This window comes from Daphnia pulicaria, chromosome 1, assembly GCF_021234035.1.
Source record: "Daphnia pulicaria isolate SC F1-1A chromosome 1, SC_F0-13Bv2, whole genome shotgun sequence".
Taxonomy (NCBI): Eukaryota; Metazoa; Arthropoda; class Branchiopoda; order Diplostraca; family Daphniidae; genus Daphnia; species Daphnia pulicaria.
The window spans coordinates 13211915-13232229 of record NC_060913.1 but is presented as its reverse complement, the minus strand read 5'-3'; the positions used below and the strand labels follow the sequence as shown (position 1 = coordinate 13232229).

General features: G+C 39.3%; 3 protein-coding genes and 5 long non-coding RNA genes across 9 annotated transcripts; 5 read left to right on the top strand and 3 right to left on the bottom strand.

Annotated features, from left to right (window-relative positions):
* The first annotated feature begins 3296 nt into the window (after window positions 1–3296).
* On the top strand, window positions 3297–4399 carry LOC124338081. Its single transcript, XR_006917650.1, has 3 exons — window positions 3297–3485; window positions 3675–3777; window positions 3990–4399. It is a non-coding gene; the product is annotated as an uncharacterized LOC124338081 (long non-coding RNA).
* A 3440-nt stretch (window positions 4400–7839) lies between these two features.
* On the top strand, window positions 7840–9209 carry LOC124337592. The gene is made up of 7 exons (XR_006917435.1): window positions 7840–7950; window positions 8026–8210; window positions 8280–8439; window positions 8512–8676; window positions 8732–8819; window positions 8955–9030; window positions 9094–9209. It is a non-coding gene; the product is annotated as an uncharacterized LOC124337592 (long non-coding RNA).
* Window positions 9210–9225: 16 nt separating this feature from the next.
* On the top strand, window positions 9226–9650 carry LOC124337911. The gene is made up of 3 exons (XR_006917563.1): window positions 9226–9249; window positions 9322–9396; window positions 9461–9650. It is a non-coding gene; the product is annotated as an uncharacterized LOC124337911 (long non-coding RNA).
* Window positions 9651–9705: 55 nt separating this feature from the next.
* LOC124337607 lies at window positions 9706–10703 on the bottom strand. Its single transcript, XR_006917438.1, has 4 exons — window positions 10593–10703; window positions 10333–10517; window positions 10104–10263; window positions 9706–10031 (listed from the first exon to the last, which is right to left on the bottom strand). It is a non-coding gene; the product is annotated as an uncharacterized LOC124337607 (long non-coding RNA).
* A 1354-nt stretch (window positions 10704–12057) lies between these two features.
* On the top strand, window positions 12058–12597 carry LOC124338205. The gene is made up of 2 exons (XR_006917695.1): window positions 12058–12397; window positions 12480–12597. It is a non-coding gene; the product is annotated as an uncharacterized LOC124338205 (long non-coding RNA).
* Window positions 12598–12962: 365 nt separating this feature from the next.
* On the bottom strand, window positions 12963–16866 carry LOC124333808 (ceramide transfer protein-like). The gene is made up of 8 exons (XM_046788997.1): window positions 16348–16866; window positions 16090–16206; window positions 15747–15990; window positions 15604–15657; window positions 14976–15505; window positions 14677–14902; window positions 14350–14552; window positions 12963–14271 (listed from the first exon to the last, which is right to left on the bottom strand). Exons 1-8 carry the CDS (start codon window positions 16585–16587, stop codon window positions 14011–14013), a joined length of 1875 nt encoding a protein of 624 aa, XP_046644953.1. The 5' UTR covers window positions 16588–16866; the 3' UTR covers window positions 12963–14010.
* Window positions 16867–17131: 265 nt separating this feature from the next.
* LOC124334699 (synembryn-A-like) lies at window positions 17132–19592 on the top strand. The gene is made up of 10 exons (XM_046789074.1): window positions 17132–17384; window positions 17447–17586; window positions 17644–17756; window positions 17850–18048; window positions 18110–18391; window positions 18473–18620; window positions 18683–18926; window positions 19004–19157; window positions 19244–19363; window positions 19439–19592. Exons 1-10 carry the CDS (start codon window positions 17310–17312, stop codon window positions 19521–19523), a joined length of 1560 nt encoding a protein of 519 aa, XP_046645030.1. The 5' UTR covers window positions 17132–17309; the 3' UTR covers window positions 19524–19592.
* LOC124337247 (autophagy protein 12-like) lies at window positions 19385–20273 on the bottom strand. Of its 2 annotated transcripts, XM_046791363.1 has the most exons (4): window positions 20016–20273; window positions 19810–19946; window positions 19589–19744; window positions 19385–19508 (listed from the first exon to the last, which is right to left on the bottom strand). In XM_046791363.1, exons 1-3 carry the CDS (start codon window positions 20170–20172, stop codon window positions 19622–19624), a joined length of 417 nt encoding a protein of 138 aa, XP_046647319.1. In that variant the 5' UTR covers window positions 20173–20273; the 3' UTR covers window positions 19385–19508; window positions 19589–19621. The 2 variants fall into 2 exon arrangements, with proteins under 2 accessions (XP_046647319.1, XP_046647311.1); XM_046791355.1 differs by having other exon boundaries at window positions 19385–19744.
* Window positions 20274–20315: the final 42 nt, after the last annotated feature.

The following is a 20315-nucleotide window of genomic DNA, read 5'->3' as shown; positions in this document are numbered from 1 at the left end:
GGGTAGACGATAGTACAGCTGGCATGACGCATGGTGCTGGGTCCTACACCGGACGTGGCTCCACAGCAGCGTCGTGTTTCCGAATTGCTAACGCAATTCTCGGCGCTGGAAAAGAGCCCAGGAGATGTATATACCGAGAGAGCAACTGCTGGCATATGATATGATGATTTCAGTAATGCAGGGGCATCAGAACAATCAGCTATCCGCCCAACAAAGAGTGAATAACAGAAAGAAGGATTCGTAAATAGTCGGTTTCGTGTGATACTGAGACCGTCTGGTCTGTGCGACATTTTCTTGGCGACAATGACGTTCGTATGTATACGTGTGTCTTGTCAGATGTACGTAAGTTGTCACGTGCGCTGCTGCTGGTAAAAGCTTTTAGGTCGCTGACTCGACACGTAATGACGGGAACAAAAGTTTCAGATGGGAATCCAGTGCGAAATATCCGACGCAATAGCGCTGCAAATAATAAAAAACTGTTGGCAATATATATTATTAACAAGTTTTCAAATAAATTCGGATATTTATTGGCTGCTAGGCGATAACTGGAGCGTAGCAATAATCCCGGCCATAAAAAAAGCTGGTAAATAAGCGACTTTATATAAGCTCTACTTGCGTAACTCTTAGTGAGAAGCAGTCGTATCCAAGTCTTCCAATAAGCAGCTCGTGTCATAAAAGCAACATCCCATAACAAGTTTGAAAACCCGCGCAATATAAAAATCTATCAGGAGCACACGAGTTTTATGTGAGTCACTTTTTCAAAGCTGACTTATCGGTGCCGATTCGATGGTGGAATTCCGTAGAAAGGACCGCAGAACGCCAATCTGTCTGAAAGACATGTACGGTGGCAAAGCCTATATTTCGCGGTGCGCGTTCGAAATACTTTTTCCCATGATATATTACCGCAATAACAAGAGCAATACAGTAAAGTGGCAATACCTACATCGTAGTATATAGGCCGGATCTCTCTCTCTCTCTCTTGACAATTTTCAGAAATTTTACTCTCTAAATATTTTATCCAAACGAGCAGCACATGCAATCGTTACTTCCCACATAGATTTCTTGGCGGCGTAATATCTTTTTATCGCTTTAAGGAATATGCATTATGAGACAGAGGGAAAATCGTGAAGAATATAAAGGTGAATGACCGTGATGTCCCCACAGAGTCAATTGACTAGGAAGCAAAGTGTAATTGTACCCGAGGGAGTCGCTGGGCTAAAGCGGGAATGATTCATGTCACTGATTGGATAGGTTTATTTATATGTCCATTCTTAGAATTGTTTCTAATTATCTGTACAATTTCCTTATCGAGAGAGCCTTATTTGAGCGGACAGTTGTATTTACGTTATTCAGAACATCACTTGACAATATTTGAAACCAACGGGTATTATATACGCATGGATACAATCCGGATTGAGGGGAACAAGTACTGGGTCAACAGTCGGCTCAATGCGGATAACTACTACGCACACATCCCAATATTTGCCAATGTTCTGCTAAGATTGCATCCCATGTATATCCATGCCATGTTAAGTGGGGTTACACTGTTGCCGGAAATTGGCTGCTGCTGTCCGCACCCATTTAATCTCATCCGCCAAGAATAAATAAAATAACGTCTGTATGCCGCTCGCAAATTCGCATCGGTTTCATTATTTTTGCAAACCAGCAAAAACCGCCGCCCCTTAACTGTGTCAAATGGTTGGCGAAAGTCAAAAGAGTCACCTGAAAGGTTGTTCGACTTTTTGGATTGTTCCGCCTCGCAGTTCTTTAAAAAAACAAACGTGTTTTTACTATTACAAACGTCGGGTGTCATTCAGTGCCGGCGGTCTCACCTTGGAAATTCACGGCCCGTGAACCGCACTCCATCACGATCTCATCCGGCAGGAAATGAAGACCAACAGCAGACGGAGTTGGACTTTATAAAGAGGCTTCGCATTTCGTTCACTCTCTCCACAGACATGTCAGCAAACTCTGTTTTATTTTTCCCTCCTCTTTTCAAGGAATTCAACCTTTCAAATATACACCAAGTAGAATAATTGATACAAACGTCAATGACGTCATCTCACGCAATTCACGTGGGTTTTTTTTTAAAAAAAGGGCAGAGGGAATGTTCTGTATGCGGAACGGAAAATGCTGTCAACACGGACTGGGTTATATTTAGACGTGAAATTATAAGGAAGAATCTGCAGCAGCCGAAATCCAGCTGCATCCCCAATGTATCGCTTAGTCGATTCCTGATTCATTTGTTTCTTCTTTTTCTTTCCAATGGCGGACTCGGAATAGCGAGTGCGGTGGTCCAGAAATGCAGTTAGATGGGATGTACTATGTGGTTTTCCAGGTTTATGTTAATTTCTTTTTTTCTTCAATATTACGTCGTGATTCTTTTATCGCAATAGCACTACAGTCTATATATAGCCAACTATATTCTCGTTCATTGCTTCTTTATTTTCGAAGTTTAATCGTCGGTTATGAGTATACTGGATAAGGTTGCTCCGAGCCCTTGATGTACATCTACGGAGGATCTTACATATTATATTATTGATGCCAGTGGATAATTGTTTATTGATTGCAGTGAACTGAAGTCTGTTGGATTCATCATATTTCGTACAATGGAACTTTTCAAAGAAATTGTCCAATCCGCGTTCAATCTCTTTTGTACCGTGATTTCTACGACTTTTTTCCCCCGTATACTCTTGTTCGGAAATTAGGTCGAAAGTCTAGACAGATGAAAGGGCCGGCCTTCTTCTTGTGTCCTACCAGAATCGATGCTGATGTAACACTTTATTTTCTGTTGCAAATCGCAGTGGCCTTTTCCGAAAATTTCACAGAAATCCAGTTGGAGATCAAATTTACGGTATGGATGCTCCATGAAGCCATGAAATTGTTTTCTTTAGAATAGAGGTCTTAACGGACAACGGGACTAAAATATATCGCTGATCCCACTCACGTCGAACGCTTTTAAGAATAAATACAGATAACTGACTGACTGGAAAGGGTCTTATTGTGGTGATTTCGTTCTGCATTTTATTATTTACCGGTTTCGTGCCGATTTCGAGCCTTACTTTTACCTTAATTGTCGTAAGGGGTTTAACTCTAAATTGATGAAAAAAGCTTTTGGATACTAAAATAATCCTGATCCGCTCAGCGGATGTCGAGCGCTCGGTGAGAAAACCTCTTTGATCGTTTTTGAGCTGTTTGGATTTAGGGATGTGGGGTCAATTTTTAATTACATCGATATCTTATAAGCAAACATTGGCTAATTAGAATATAAGTGTCGTCTGCTTGCATTTTATTTGCAAGTTTTGAAAACGACAAAGAGACAAAGTTCAAGATTACAAAGAAAACGATCAATTATATTTGGAAAAGTACACGTGACTGCAAGAAAAATAGCCCAGCAAATAACGTATTAAAATTGTGGTCGTCGTGTCAACTCGGGTCGCTTCTCTTTATATGGAATAGCTTAATAACTCCATGCTGTTAAGCAGGTAAATAAAACCTGAAAAAACTAAGAATACAAATACAATGATTAAGGGAGCTTAAATATAGAAGAGTTAAACCTGTTCCAAAATTTGTGAAATGTTAGTTTCTGGTTAGCATCTATCATGTAAGCCCCCTTTGTCAATGCATAGCAGTTTATTTACACACACTGTATGTAACCTTTTTCTTTTCTGTAGATTTGAGGTGTGAGCCAGCCATCATATCCACAAGATATGCAAGTTTTGCTTCTACTTTTATTGACCTGTCATTAGCAACAATCGCAGTATCATCACTTATTGGGTAATGATTGAAGTTACTTTTATTAACCTGTAACCTATCTACTAGATACTTTAATGATGCATGGGTTGCATAAATGCAGTCTGTTACATGTAAACCTTAAATTGTCCTGTTTATTAAAAATCAGGGTCTACCCATTTTCTCAGTTTAAACTTTTCCTTACTTGTTGTTTCTGTTAAAATTGTTCGTAACCCATTTTTTATTTTTTTATTTAGATAAACAGCATTTAATTTTATTGGGGAAACTACGGATGAACGATGTCGGCCGAGTAACGCCTTTTCTCCTCTGATCTCGTGTACACCCATGTGAGTGTGATTCACGAGTCTGAGGCCCTTTTTCCTACCCCGCCTGGCGGATTCAACTATTCTCCCGATGGAGCACTTGTGGATGTCTGGCTGTATTTCCCAGGCTGAAAGGTAGGAAAAATTTATTTCTATTTCTTCTTTTGGCCGGTGGCGTTCATTATAAAATAGTATACGGATTACGATTATTCCTGAGCCATGTGGTTGCTGACTGGACTGTTTTTTCTTGCCATTTTTGTTGACTCAGTTAGGGTTCATTAGATAATTCATTTGTAGAACGACTGCAGATCAGGCTTGTTTGGTATCTCACAACTTTTTCTGTGAGTAAATCAATCCCAATTTTTTAAATTTTGAACACTTCAGGCAAAGCGCGACTAGAAGTTTTTTTTTTTACTCAGAAGGACCTGCCGCCACACCGGCTCCTCCTCATATAAAATCCACACACAGTCGACAACGAATTGGTGATGATACCGAGGAAACAGCTCTAAAAAATTTAGTTTTGAGTGGCTCTCAATAACACTGAGTCTAAGAAATCACTGAGGGAAATTCACGAAGCGGAGAAATGTGTACTTCATTGGTTATTAGGCTACAACAACTTTACTGTAGTCACGGTACTGCGCGGTGAACTGTAAAAGTCTGTAAATCCATAGCAACTGCGTCGTACAATGAGTGCTGTGATCGAATGGAGAATGTGATCGAATGGCTTTCAATGATAACTCAAAAGCAGGCCAATATTCAGTCTGGGATAGGCCCAACATTATTGTTAGAGTTCCACACAAAAGCTATACCACTATTCAAAAGTTTCTGGTCAGTAAATTCACGAGAACGTAGAAATGCCATCAGCAACTATGGACTTATATATTAGTCGACCTATTTTTAACCGTACTACGCACCAGTCTGTGTATGAAAATAAATGAAGAACGCGAAAAACGGCCCATCGTCCCACTCCCGTAGTTTGCTGATTTAAATTTATTGCATGCATTTGTTATTAAGAGCCTCTAGCATTCGCTAATGCGTTTGTCACAAAATATCTTTTTCGCAGTAGAGATCTATTTAAAGGGTTAAAAGTCCTTGGGAAATAATCGATCATCATATATATACCGACTGTATATAGTAAGTTGGTATAGGAAAGTTTGAGTCGCTGCCGTAACTCTCTTTCATCGTCGAGTTTGTCTATCCTTTTTTTTTGTACATATATACCGTACATGTTTAGTTTTTGTTGTCGCTCTACGGGGAAAAAAAATTCATTTCTTGTAAATCTTGTTAAGGTTCTGTAAACTTGTTCCCCTCGAGCGTGTGTTTGCCTTTTTGAAATTCAAATTTTTATTTGTTCCCTTTTCATAGAAGAGTTCGTAAGACAATTTTCTTTCATTCAGGATTACGCTTTCATTCAAGCCCGTACGAAGGTCTAAATAGATTCTTTGATAATGTATAACAGCCTAGAGTGTTTTTTTTTGTAAACAAGCTCACGTAGTCACGTTTCCATGTAAGTGGCCGTAATATACAAGCATATTAGATACATTAAAACAACTATATAATAGGCCAACTCCTTCGAATTGCTTGAGATGCGTAGACTTTTATTCCAGTTTGGGAGTTGGTTCAAAACCCAGTGTCAAGCGTCAGTCGTAGAATGGATCTCGTTCCGCTACAAGGTGCCTCCAATAGTTCTAGAGATTCTAGACATATGATAAAATTTTCGTGAAGTTCTTTAGGTAAATGGAAAAAGTACCGTATCAAAGTTGTTGTTTTTAATTGCTATACAATTCTCGAGTAGGGCCTATAAGCAGAGAAGCATAGTTATTTTTTTATTGATCTTAATAAATTGCTGATAAAATTAAGAACAAAGAATTACTGTGTCGTCGTCCTGCTATTGTCGGAGTTAAAATAATAGAGACTTTCTTTTTCGTTAATAATGAAATTCTGGAAAGTTGTCTAATGACTTTTCCTAGTACCCCCTATCCTATAGGGAGGCAACGCAAACAAAGATTGATGGAAGTTAAAACAATTTCAGTGCTGCCAGTTTCTTACATTCGGGACCTAATGTCACTTTGTGACAATAATAATCTTCTCTGTGGAATCCAACGTCCATTTACTTTCCGATCGAATACTACGGGGCAACTCCAAAGAAATGTGCTTTTGCGTTCACGCCAATTGCGACAACGTTCCGTGCATCCGCAAATGTCACTGTCCTTTGGGGATGGCCGTCGACGTCCACGACAAGGCGTACAGATTAAACGACGAGCCTTTCAGAGAGACAGTCCACCGAGTATTCGACTTGAATCCAGAGATGAAAATCGTCGACGGCTACGGATTCGGAATGAATTAGAATTGCCACGACGAAGCGAGTAATTTGCTGGAATTGACCGAATTCCACTTCCCTCCCACTATTACTACTACTATCCCTACTATTCCTAGGAAGCCGGAGATTTAGGACCGGTCGAAATAGGCCCCGACGAAATAGGCCCGGCAAATAGGACCGGTCGAAATAGGACCCTACGAAATAGGCCCACTTTTAAAATATTTTTAAAGCGGTCCTATTTCTCCGTCAAAGTGGGCCTATTTCTTCCAATTATTTCTAAGTTCCATAAGGTACTCTGAAATATTTTCAAAAAATAATTCGACCTACTCTACATGAGCGAGAAGGCGGAATATTCAACGATGGATCCGCCAACGCTTATATTCATTGCCGTAGCTCAAACCACGATGAGTGAATTCACACATTGCCGTTTCGTTTTTCACATGTTAGGTAGCTGATTCCCGTCTTTATTTTTTTATGAACGTATTCCCCTTGATCTTAACTGTAAAATTCATTTGTTACAAACGTCGTTTTCACTTATTAACTATCGCTAATTTAAGAAAATGAACAAATTTCCGTGTTTTCTTCGCCATTTATTTGTTCCGTAGCTCGATCCCCCCTTCAGAGGCTCAGCCTTGAACGCGTCTCTCCCCTTCAGCGGCTCAGCCTTGAACGCGTCTCCCCCCTCTACCTATGCTAGTACTCAGGTGAAGTAGGAAATGAACATGTTTGATGAAATAAATCTTACGGATTGATTTCAAACATATCCATAACAATTTCATGTTTTTTTTAAAGCAACAAACGCATATCACTTTTAAGTTTCTTGTTTTTTGGGGCTGACGCGAGGTGCTGCTCAAGCCGGCCAGAAGGGTGGTCGAGCGGGGGAGGCTGCACGCACTCATGGGAGAGGGGTGAGTGAAGGGGGGTTTACCTGGGCCATACCATACACGCCCATGTTTTCCCTTCTTTGCGTATGTCAACCGGTAGTCTAGTGGTTAGCAACTCGAGCTATAAATCTCAAACGCCGGTGTTCGAATCTCGGTCATGTCGATAAAGAATTTTGTTTACAAAATATTTTAGATAAATTAATAGCTCAACAGCATAAAGCGGTGTGGAACTATCCTGGCGAAATTGATCGTTTTTTGTTTTTTTAATTGATGATATATACATTAATTGATTTAATATACAGCACGAAAAGGAAATTTCTATTATAGTTGAATACCAAATGCGGTTTTGAAGATTTCCATCTATCGGTGATAGTAGCGTCACTAGCGTGGTTCAATAGCGTCATGAAGATGGCGTCATCTGCTCATCGTCAACTTCAGCGTTTAATTTACAAATAAGAAATAGAAATCTTATAAAAAAATTAAAATAGCTTCAACATGTGTACATTTTATTTTTAATCATTTTAAAATTTGAATTGCAATTTTCGTTACATTTGATCTGTAAGAATTCGATTCTGAATCATTTTCATTTCAAATCGATTCACACACATAGCAGACGCTAACACATCAAGCGTCATCAATAGCGTGGTCTGTGGATGCTATCGCTGGAGTAAGGCGTTTACCTTCAATTCGGGTATGTTAGAGAATTCTATCATGTTATTTTCAATCTTTAGTTAATACTATTGTTATTATCAACTTGTGTGAATAGGTAGCGTCATGATTGGCCTACCCTGATGGCGTCATGATCGCTGCTGATTGCCTTTCAAATAGGTTTTCAGCATTCTGCTTACACCTTTGGCATAGAGTCACATATTTCACAATCCAACATCAATTGGTACCAACAGCAGCCCTTCTCTCCATCATCCAGAAGGGTCTGAGATCAGTGTTGGAGATGTGTATGACAATTTTAATATGATGAAATTTATCTACCACCAAATTTTTACTCGTGTTTTTGTTTTTCAGGATGGTTCGGAACAACCCATGGAAAGCTTATCACTCATTGATGCTGTGATGCCTGATGTTGTTGCAAGTCGTCAACAGCAAACACAGAACAAACAGAAACCACAAGTGGTAAAGACAGAACCACCAAATTCCAATGGAGATGAACCCATGCATTCCAATCGTAAGATAGTCACTACTTTTTTTTGATCCCCTGAACTGCTTACTTATTTTTCCCTTCAACTATTTAATGAAGGCTGGGAAGAGGAAACAGGAGTAGAGATACCTGCCAGCAAATCAACTGTACTTCGTGGCCATGAATCTGAAGTTTTCATCTGCGCCTGAACCCAACAACTGATTTATTGGCTTCTGGCTCTCGGATTGTGACTCTTCTGACGGTACCGGAAGTAATTACGGAAGTGTAAGTTTGGTTTTACTATTTCATTCGATTTGTTTTAATTTTATTTCATTTCAAGGTATTTGCTGAGATAACTGAAGAGAAGTTTTAAAGAAAGACGGAAACAATTGACAAGGCAAAAGATTGGGAACCTGAATGCTATTTTGGTAACCAGTGCCAATACATTTTGTACATCAATACAAATAAGATAATATGTTTTAAAAATCAGTTGAATGTTAAGTTTACATTTCATCATCGCTTACAAATGACATGTCATAATTATCTATGTTTTCATCATTCAGGTTTAAAGGATGGTCAGTGACTACAGTTGGGAATGAGGTTTTCAGTTCTATTACTATTACCTCCAGTAGTTCCACGGTTGATAACTAATAATAATTATAGATTGATATGGTTATTTAACAATTATTTGAATCATTTCAGTTATTACCTCATTATCCTGGTACCGTGTCCACAAAGCAAAAAGGATGGAGTTCTTCAACTGTGTCTCCTTCTTCCTATGGGCATTGATTTTCTCGTGTGAGAGAAGCTTCTGTGATAGCTTTACGTCTTCCAACCAAATCTTTCCAAGGACATACGGTAACAATATTCGAATTTCTTTTGCGAATTTGTGAATGATTAAAAGAGAAATATATTTGTTTTTTTCTCTAGAATGAAGTAAACGCTATTAAGTGGGATCCTTAGGGTAATCTTTTGGCTTCCTGTTCTGACGATATGACGCTCAAGGTAAAGTGCAAGTTCATTCTTGTCAAAATACTATCAAATCAAATGTCTCCGATCCTTTTCCTAGATGTGGTCCATGAAACAAGACACTTGTGTTCATGATTCGCAAGCACACAACAAGGAAATCTACACCCAAAAATGGAGTTCTACCGGCCTTGGAACAAAAAACCCAAACATGAATCTGATTTTGGCTAGCGCTTCGTTTGACCTGACCGTTCGATTGTGGGACGTTGAACTGGTATATTTTCTGTTTTGACGTTGATAAAAATATTTTGATTTGATTTGTCATTAAAAATAAGAATGTTTTATAAATCAGTTGTCTACCACGTGTTTTATTTTTTAAAATTTCCCCCAATTATGATATTTAGGTGGTCTGATGTTTTATGGTATTATTAAACTGTATACTCAATAAACAGGATAGTAATTTAAAATCAGTGATTGTAAGTCTGAATAACCTCTATATTCATCTAATGTCTTTCTCTCTCTTTGATGGTACCTTCAGAAGAGTCACCATCCGAGAGCCAGAAGCCAATAAATCAGTTGTTGGGTTCAGGCGCAGATGAAAACTTCAGATTCATGGCCACGAAGTACAGTTGATTTGCTGGCAGGTATCTCTACTCCTGTTTCCTCTTCCCAGCCTTCATTAAATAGTTGAAGGGAAAAATAAGTAAGCAGTTCAGGGGATCAAAAAAAAGTAGTGACTATCTTACGATTGGAATGCATGGGTTCATCTCCATTGGAATTTGGTGGTTCTGTCTTTACCACTTGTGGTTTCTGTTTGTTCTGTGTTTGCTGTTGACGACTTGCAACAACATCAGGCATCACAGCATCAATGAGTGATAAGCTTTCCATGGGTTGTTCCGAACCATCCTGAAAAACAAAAACACGAGTAAAAATTTGGTGGTAGATAAATTTCATCATATTAAAATTGTCATACACATCTCCAACACTGATCTCAGACCCTTCTGGATGATGGAGAGAAGGGCTGCTGTTGGTACCAATTGATGTTGGATTGTGAAATATGTGACTCTATGCCAAAGGTGTAAGCAGAATGCTGAAAACCTATTTGAAAGGCAATCAGCAGCGATCATGACGCCATCAGGGTAGGCCAATCATGACGCTACCTATTCACACAAGTTGATAATAACAATAGTATTAACTAAAGATTGAAAATAACATGATAGAATTCTCTAACATACCCGAATTGAAGGTAAACGCCTTACTCCAGCGATAGCATCCACAGACCACGCTATTGATGACGCTTGATGTGTTAGCGTCTGCTATGTGTGTGAATCGATTTGAAATGAAAATGATTCAGAATCGAATTCTTACAGATCAAATGTAACGAAAATTGCAATTCAAATTTTAAAATGATTAAAAATAAAATGTACACATGTTGAAGCTATTTTAATTTTTTTATAAGATTTCTATTTCTTATTTGTAAATTAAACGCTGAAGTTGACGATGAGCAGATGACGCCATCTTCATGACGCTATTGAACCACGCTAGTGACGCTACTATCACCGATAGATGGAAATCTTCAAAACCGCATTTGGTATTCAACTATAATAGAAATTTCCTTTTCGTGCTGTATATTAAATCAATTAATGTATATATCATCAATTAAAAAAACAAAAAACGATCAATTTCGCCAGGATAGTTCCACACCGCTTTATGCTGTTGAGCTATTAATTTATCTAAAATATTTTGTAAACAAAATTCTTTATCGACATGACCGAGATTCGAACACCGGCGTTTGAGATTTATAGCTCGAGTTGCTAACCACTAGACTACCGGTTGACATACGCAAAGAAGGGAAAACATGGGCGTGTATGGTATGGCCCAGGTAAACCCCCCTTCACTCACCCCTCTCCCATGAGTGCGTGCAGCCTCCCCCGCTCGACCACCCTTCTGGCCGGCTTGAGCAGCACCTCGCGTCAGCCCCAAAAAACAAGAAACTTAAAAGTGATATGCGTTTGTTGCTTTAAAAAAAACATGAAATTGTTATGGATATGTTTGAAATCAATCCGTAAGATTTATTTCATCAAACATGTTCATTTCCTACTTCACCTGAGTACTGGCATAGGTAGAGGGGGGAGACGCGTTCAAGGCTGAGCCGCTGAAGGGGAGAGACGCGTTCAAGGCTGAGCCTCTGAAGGGGGGATCGAGCTACGGAACAAATAAATGGCGAAGAAAACACGGAAATTTGTTCATTTTCTTAAATTAGCGATAGTTAATAAGTGAAAACGACGTTTGTAACAAATGAATTTTACAGTTAAGATCAAGGGGAATACGTTCATAAAAAAATAAAGACGGGAATCAGCTACCTAACATGTGAAAAACGAAACGGCAATGTGTGAATTCACTCATCGTGGTTTGAGCTACGGCAATGAATATAAGCGTTGGCGGATCCATCGTTGAATATTCCGCCTTCTCGCTCATGTAGAGTAGGTCGAATTATTTTTTGAAAATATTTCAGAGTACCTTATGGAACTTAGAAATAATTGGAAGAAATAGGCCCACTTTGACGGAGAAATAGGACCGCTTTAAAAATATTTTAAAAGTGGGCCTATTTCGTAGGGTCCTATTTCGTCCGGTCCTATTTGCCGGGCCTATTTCGTCGGGGCCTATTTCGACCGGTCCTATATCTCCGCCAATCTATTCCTACTGTGAACCAGCAACTTATCACAACTGTGTCGACAATTTCATTAATGCAGAAAGTTTGGGTATCCATGCAAAGCTAAGCTCAGACTGTAAATTTCACATGTTGCTCATGGACTGATGGCATTTCACTAACTGGTATTTAGTCTCCGTAAAGAGTCATCACATGAATGGACTGAGATGTTTTCTTGGATCCCTCAACTTCGATCTACTGTAAATGCAAGGCCAAACGATTAGCTGATCATATTTACCCTTGCTTGCTAGTTTCAACTTTTCAAGGATTTTTTTTTTTTTTTTTACTGAAGGTCCAGTTGGTCCGTGGGATACACTTGCATCGAATACGGTAACTAGAAATCGGATACCTTGTTTTTTTATTCTAGTAATTTAATTTTTTTGTAACCGTTTGTTTTCATGTACAATGCTAGACGCAGCTCTAATCTGTTGGGAAAGTGGTTTTTCTTTTCTTTTGCTTGTTGTTCCCTGCCAACAACGATTGGCCATCCATGAGTTAGTCATGTAAATATTACAGTTGCTATGGCTGAAGATTGAACGAAACCTGGTTTTTGCAGCTGCACTAGCCGACAATCAATAATAATAGTGCTGGGTGAAAAAAAAAACTACATTTAAAAATTTGTATGGGTACGTTCACGTTGCTCAGCAATAACCTTGCACCAAGGGTCGACGGTCATTGACGATCATCCCACCACATTAAGTATATTTATGCTGGTTCTTGGTTGTCTACTGTTGGGCACCGAAGCGTATATTTTGCAAAAGAAGTCGGAAGAACATCTCAAGACCCCCCATCCCAAGTTACTGCTCTAGTTGCGTGAAAATTATGAATCAGTGCTAACGACGCACTTGGTGGTCACCAAAGTGAATTTTTTTAATTCAATTACAAGTAGACAATCAATGAATTATTATATATTTTCTCTTACTACAGCGAATGTTTTGCGTAACCGATGTGATTCAAAACGAGAGAGAATTTGCCAACGAAGCCAAAACAGGACTGTCACACAAAGAGACGTTCCCATTCGCTGACACCCAAACGAGACGATATCAACAAAAACAATGATGATGATGCCAATACCAATACGTACATTGGATGAGAAAGGGTGAAAAAGAAAGGCGCTGCTACTCTCGAGAGCCTTTATACTCTCGTCCGGGAGTGGTCGATTTCTGTTCCGGAACAGACTGATCGAAAGAAGTAATAAACAACAAATCATTGCTTCAAAGCTCGGGTAATGCTCAGAACAACTCTGCGCAATACCCGAAGGAAAAGAATCGAAAACAATAACAATCTCTAAATATACACACAAGTGGCTGAATCATGACTATAAGCGCACTGTTTGACATTTAACTTTCACCATGCGCCATGTTTGCCGTGTTTTTTCACACAGTGGACGTGTAAACAACAAGGGAAAATGTGGAGGGCAATTGAAAAAAAAAAGAAAAGAGTAAACTTTAGAAGGGGAAAGGCGGCTTTTTGAATAGCGATGGTAACCAAGAGGACGGCGAAGTAATGCACACACGGTACCAAAGACCTTTTGAACCCCATCAAAGGCACTTGGATTTTTCATTCCTTTTGAGGCATCCAGTAACTTTTCTTTTTTGGGTTGCGGCTCCAATCAGCTGAGGAGATACACAAAAATTCTATGGGAAATAAACAATTAAACATTTGGAAATATTGGGAGAGAAAGGAAAGAAAGAAATAAGACATTGTCCGAAAAATTGGATGATGTCACAAACACAGGTGGGCCGAAACATCATGAGCCATCAGCACCAATACCTCAAAAATAACAATAAAAATTAAATAAAAGTTTGGAATGGTGGCCGAAGTGCAATCACGAATTGTATAACACAGAATGCAATGCTTTGCTTGAATACTATTTTTTTCCTCCACCCTATCTAGTTGTGTTCCCAAACTTTCAACAGATCAAACTAGAAGGATAAGGTTATTTAGAAGAGGATCGGCTGTTTATCACAACGATCTTTGACGTATTGCGTGAAGCGCTTGAGAAATTTGGGATATTCTCGCTTGTAGACGGCTCGCAAGGCAGAAGTGGGCACCCAACCACCCGGATTAACTACCGAGCAATAAGTGATCTTGCAGGTCAGGTGATCACGCGTGACCGGTCCGCCGTCGGCTGGTGGCTCGATCGAAGTCTGACAGACCAGACACACCGTCAAGGAAACACGCACCATTTTCCCCTCGTTAGACTTGAAAGAAAAAAAAAGAAATAAATAAATGATTAAAACTTGGCATTCAAACTGGCGTTTGAAACAAGGTGGAATTACCGGTGCTTCGTGGTGTTCTGTTGAATGATTGCAGGCGATCCAGATATCTTGGGCATCGCGATCGGTATCGTTGGGAACGCGTCGAACGTGAGACCAAAACAGAGCGTCACGCTGGGAAGCTGGCCAAACTCGTTTATGAATTTGGAGGATCACAAGAGTGTCATCGGCGATGGTTTCCAGTACCTTCATTTGTTCCAGTGTGGCTGTTCATTAATCAAAAGTTAATTATTTTGCTAATCGAAACGTTAGACAGAAAAAGATTTAGGAAACACGACAAGAAGAGCCCTAAAATAAATTGGGTGGAGTGCAATTCCAAACATTTCTTACTTTCCCACTCGAAGCGGACGTCGGGGCTGAAGAAATAGTGAGTCATTTCGCGACCAGTGACACCCTTGACGGTGTGAACGGCTTTAAGGGGATCTACTGCCAATCCATCCACTTCTTCCTCTCGTTTGTACATTTTCATTTCGCCGTCCTCGGCGAAGAGTTGCCACACGCCACCTTCCACTCCCAGTCGGGCGTACTGTAGTTGTTCGAGCGTGACTCTTTCAATCTACATCACCGTCAAATGCAAATAGTTACAATTTGGCGCAATCTTGTTGGCTAATGCAATAAAGATAACAAACCTCTGGCCATAGAGGGTGAGCTGGTGCTTGACTGGCAAAGCGAACCACTTGTTTGTTCTTCAGTCTCTCCAAATATTGTTGTTCCTCGTCGATTTTGTCGAGACCTGCTTCAACGGCATCGTAGAATTCATCTTCGCCGATGGTGCTGTGAGGGCCCTCTTGGTAATCTGGGCCACCAACCAAAACAATCCGTTTCGACTCGGTACTCAGCTGCTGTTGATAATGGACGGGCAAACCATGTCCGTTTCCTTGCACAAGTAACTGCTGGTGCGGTTTATTTTCGTTAGCTACCCGCAGTTCTTCCAGCGCCTGACGGTAAAGGTCCTCCACTTTTTTACGTTTCTCCACCTCGCGTTCTAGACGTCTTCGCCAACCGTCCTGGCTCTGGTTGAAGAGATCGAGGCAATGCTGCAATCGGGCCAGTACACCCGCCGTCGTGGCTTTGAAAGTCAGCGCCTCTCCGCGGAAATCCACGGCCTGTGAACCGCGCTCAATCAAGATCTCATCCGGCAACTTAACCACATCGGCACCTTTATCGACAGGAAAAACAAACGTTGAGTTAAAACTTGAAAAGGATGTTGAGATTAATCTATAAACCACAATAAATAAGAGATTATCACACACTCACGCATAGCTTTCAAGTCTGCGATTGAAGTTTCGTCGTCTGAATCACTTCCGATTCCTATTGAAAACATACAGGATCAGCATTTAAGTCAATATTTGAACGATTTAGTTCAGGTTGGCAAACAGAAAACATGTGTCAGTCCATACCATTTGCATTGACTTCGCGAACCCGAATGGAAGCAGCTGCTGTCGCACAAGCATCAAAGAAACCTTGCAAGGTGTCAACTTGTCTTATAAGGATATCGCGATAGGTTTCCATTTCGGACAGCTTTTCTCTCAAACCTCGCCCTTTGCGAAAACTCGAAGCAGATGCGGTGGAAAAGTTATTTGAAGTTAATGATACAGCGCTACCATGACGACGCAAATGACCGTTGTTGGATTCATACTCCATCTGCAAAAATCAAATACATATCTAGTTCCCTTTCTTCTCTATTTTAACTTGGCAAATAAATAAAGGGAATAAAAGCCAAAATTTCTAAGAGCATCATACTTTGTGACTCTCCAAAAATGTCAGCCATCTCTGTTTTTCTTCAGGGGATTCAGCTCTCAAATACCAAACAGAATCATTGACACAGACATCATAGCGGCACTCATCAAATTCATGGGGCTAGAAAAAAGTAACAACGTTATAAATAGTTCAACAGGGCAAAGCAAAAAAGTTGACTAGGGCTTGCATAAGCATGACATACATAATTAAATAAACAAGTAGCATTATAGCAAGAAATAGCAAAGCAACCGAAAAGCACACCTTAATACTGGCTTGGCGTATACTGACTGATCCTCTGCAACCATAACCAGTGTCTTGCTGTGACTTGTAGTATGCCATTACCCCATCTTTGACAACAATGTAGCGGTCTTGCCATCCGTGAATATAGTTGGTCCACTTGCTCAACGTCCCACTGATTTCTTGGGCTACATTTGCATTCATTGCACCCACTTCGACGTCTTCTTCATCGTCGCTCAAATCTAAACTGTTTTTGTCCGACATGTCACCTGGTTGGCTTTTGCCACTCCGTCCTTGTTCTCCAGAGATAAAACTCCCCCCTATTCTCTCTGTTGAATATGTAACGAAAAGACGTAGTAACCACTAAAGGCCCACCTCGAATATCCAATGGTTTCGTGATTAGAAATGATAAACACACGGAGAAAACGTGAAAGAGACGAATCTAATCTCGTTAATAAGCAGTTCAGACTGGTCCTACGATTTTATGAGTCAACAACAATGTTGGCTCATGCAGTCTTCACAAGTCACAACTTGACCCAAACAGTTGTTGCAAAACAATTTTTTGCCGAAAATTGGGTTCAGCAACGAACGAATAAATGCGCCAAACGTTAAAGCTTGGCTTAAGCATGGCTTAAGTCTTAACCCACATTGAATTTACTAAGCTAAAATAATGGTAACAAGACAAAAATTAAATTTTTGTGTTAGTTTAACTTTTTTGTATTATTCGTAATCTATATAAATCATAAATGTTTTTTTCCTCGATTCGTTTGGCCGGTTTGGCGTTGCGCAGCTAAAGCTAAGTTAGTTACTTTTGTCGCTGAGCAAAAGGTGGCGTTTTATAGGCACATAAGACAAACACACAAACAAAATTGTTTTTGATGTTTACCGCGTTCTACGGTCGATAAGATTTATTTCCAAACCCTACCAAGTGTTTAATCCAATTACTCGAACAAAATATCGAGTATTTCAGTCATTGTACAGCATTCATGGATTTCGTCAACGTAATCAAAAGTAGGGATGGTTCCAAAATCCAACAAATTTTGGAAGAATTCATCACTCAAGTGAGATGACAGTGGCTTCTTTTCAAATGATTACAGTGATTTAACTATTTTGTCCCCTTTAGAATGCCAAATCTTTCACATTCCAGTCTATGGACACATGCAGTATCCAAACAGAAGTGTGGAATTCACTTTTCGAGTTATTAAAAGATGAAGAGTTCTCTAGTTGCCACTCTCATTGTTTACAAATGCTTAAAATATTAAGGTACTGCAATTTTTATAAACTTAAACTTTGGTAGCCTATTATTTTTATTTTACATAGTCGGGACCAGCAACACCTTGACAAAATTGTGACAGATTCTTTTATTAATCTATTAGTTGAGAAAGCAAATCTCAGTCTTCAGAAATCAACTAACCTACCAGAACAGTTTGTTGGTATGCTAGTACTTTTAATAATATGACACAATTTGATTTATATTAAGAAAATTAAATATCTATAATATGGGTGTATTCTGTTTAAATAATTAGGGATATTGGAAGCCCAAAAATGTATTTTCAACCTGGTTTTTAGTCATCTTAAGTCAAGAACACTTGTTTCTGAGACTTCTATAGCTGAAGCCATCCTCTTGAGATTATCTGTAGAAAAATCATCTAATATCCCACATGATGTTCTTTTATTTGATTTAAAAATTCTTTTTCTTCTTACTGCTCTGTGCAGTGATTGCCGGTAAGAAAAATTCATGTAAATGATAAAATGGTTCAGAATGATTACCTATTTTGTTTTCTAGACCAACTCTACGATATTCGTTACACGGAATCAAGCATCTGACAAAATACTTGGAACAGTGTTGCACGGTCCATGGACTAGATCACTTGGATGGTAACACAGCAGAACTTTGCTGTGAATGTTTGAAAATCATTTTCAACTTGTTACTTTCAAATGAAAAATCCATTGATTTGCCGAACGAGGATTACGATGATTTGCAACTACAGCGGGATTTGATGAAAATTATCCGCCAGTTTCTGTTAGCCAATTCGAATGCATTGGCTAAGAAAGAGGAATTGAAAAGGTCTGAACAAATATTATCCAATTTCATTTATTAATTTTTTTTAGCTTTTTTAATATAATTTTTTTAATTTTTTAATTTTAGTCATGCCATAAATTTGCTTACAAGCATGTCATTTGAAAGTTATGAAGACCTAATTCCTGCTTGTGCCAATTCAGAAGATTGCTTCCAAGGTTGTGATATCACTGCTTTGGTAGTTTTGCTGGAATTTTTGGAAGAACGCCTTGGAAAAGTAGTTTTCACTAAATGCAGCAGTTAAATTGTAATCTTGAAAGCATATTTTCCCTTTTTTAGCCGATTCGGGTCTTGCAAGAAGAGCTTCTTCCCGTTCTTTCAGTACTGATTCAGTTTTCAAGAACAAACAGAATTGCTCGTAAATTTATACGCTCTCGTGTTCTTCCTCCGCTTCGTGACGTCATGCACCGACCAGAGGAGGGTGACACAATACGAAGCAAACTATGTCGACTGATGACGTCAAGTAGCACGCAAGTAGAGTTTCTAGTGGCAGAATTCCTCTTCGTTCTCTGCAAAGAAAATGGTAGGTGTTTAGCGCAACCTTCTTTTATCCAGTGAAGCTTCATAAACGACATACGAATTCGACACCTTTAATTTCAGTAAGCAGATTGATTAAATACACCGGTTACGGCAACGCAGCTGGTCTCCTGGCTCATCGAGGATTAATGATGGGACATCCACCGTCTCATGTTTCGGCTTATTCTTCCGACTCGGAAGATTCCGGAACTGAAGAATACAAGCAAGTGGAACACAGGTAGTTGTCAAAAGAAAATTTACATTTGTAGGGTTTCATTGACATCAATATTTATTATTTGAAATTATCCTTTTGTATGGGAGCAGTATTAATCCTGTTACCGGCTCGTACGAACCACAACGTCCCAACCCACTCGAAAACATGTCGGAAGAACAGAAGGAATATGAGGCTGTCAAGTTGGTGAATATGATCGACCAATTGCAAAGGTATAATACAGTTTTTGTGGATTCACTTTAGAAAACGTTTTATTAACTCGACAACAAATACATTGATATTTTCAGAAAAGGAATCATTCAGCCGGCTCGAGTTGGCGAAGACGGTAAACCTCGGGCCATCGAGCATGTAATGGAACTTCAGAAAGATTAAACCATTAATTTATTACATTCTCTGTACTTGATTGAGAAAGGTCATAATACAAAAAAAAAAATCACATTGTCTGCTGAGAATCTTCTACTGTAAGCCTGTCAACCCCATGCTTGTGTTCTGCAATAAGCTAAAATCAATTTGCCATCAGAACCAAAGCAATCAAAAAGGTTCTGGACTGTCTGGTCAAGTGAAGGGGCAAATGACTGGTTGACATAAAAGAACTGTGAAAATAAAACAATAATTAATGATGCTTAGTTAAAGGAACAAGTGTTGCATTTTTACTTACAAGAGAATCTGACTTCTGGAGTGTAAGTTTCTTCCTGATAAAGGATGCAATAAAGCCAATTGTCTGTGTGGAATCTACTTCCCATTTCCTCTGTCTCATAATAGGAGCTCCTCCAACTGGACAGAGTACCACTGTAACTACAGAAAAAGAAATCAAATAAAGCATAAATAAAAATTCAACAAACACTAGTTATACAAATTATTTACTTTTGGGTGTTTTATTATCTGCTTTTGGAGTAGCTGGGGCGCTGTTGAGGAGGGCCGGTAAGCTTTCGTCTGTATGAGAAGGCATTTCTACATTTTGTTCATTATCTTCCGCACTTGCTGCATCAGGAAGTGCTTCATTAACCGGGTTGTTATCCATCGTTCACAATCAAAACACAACTTGGATAGCTCAAAAATGACTATGCATTAGAAAAGACGTAAACACAAATGAATGATAGCAGCCGACCTCAAACTGTGTTTTTTTTTTATCGGATCGCACACAATGTTGCACTTTAGAAAGAA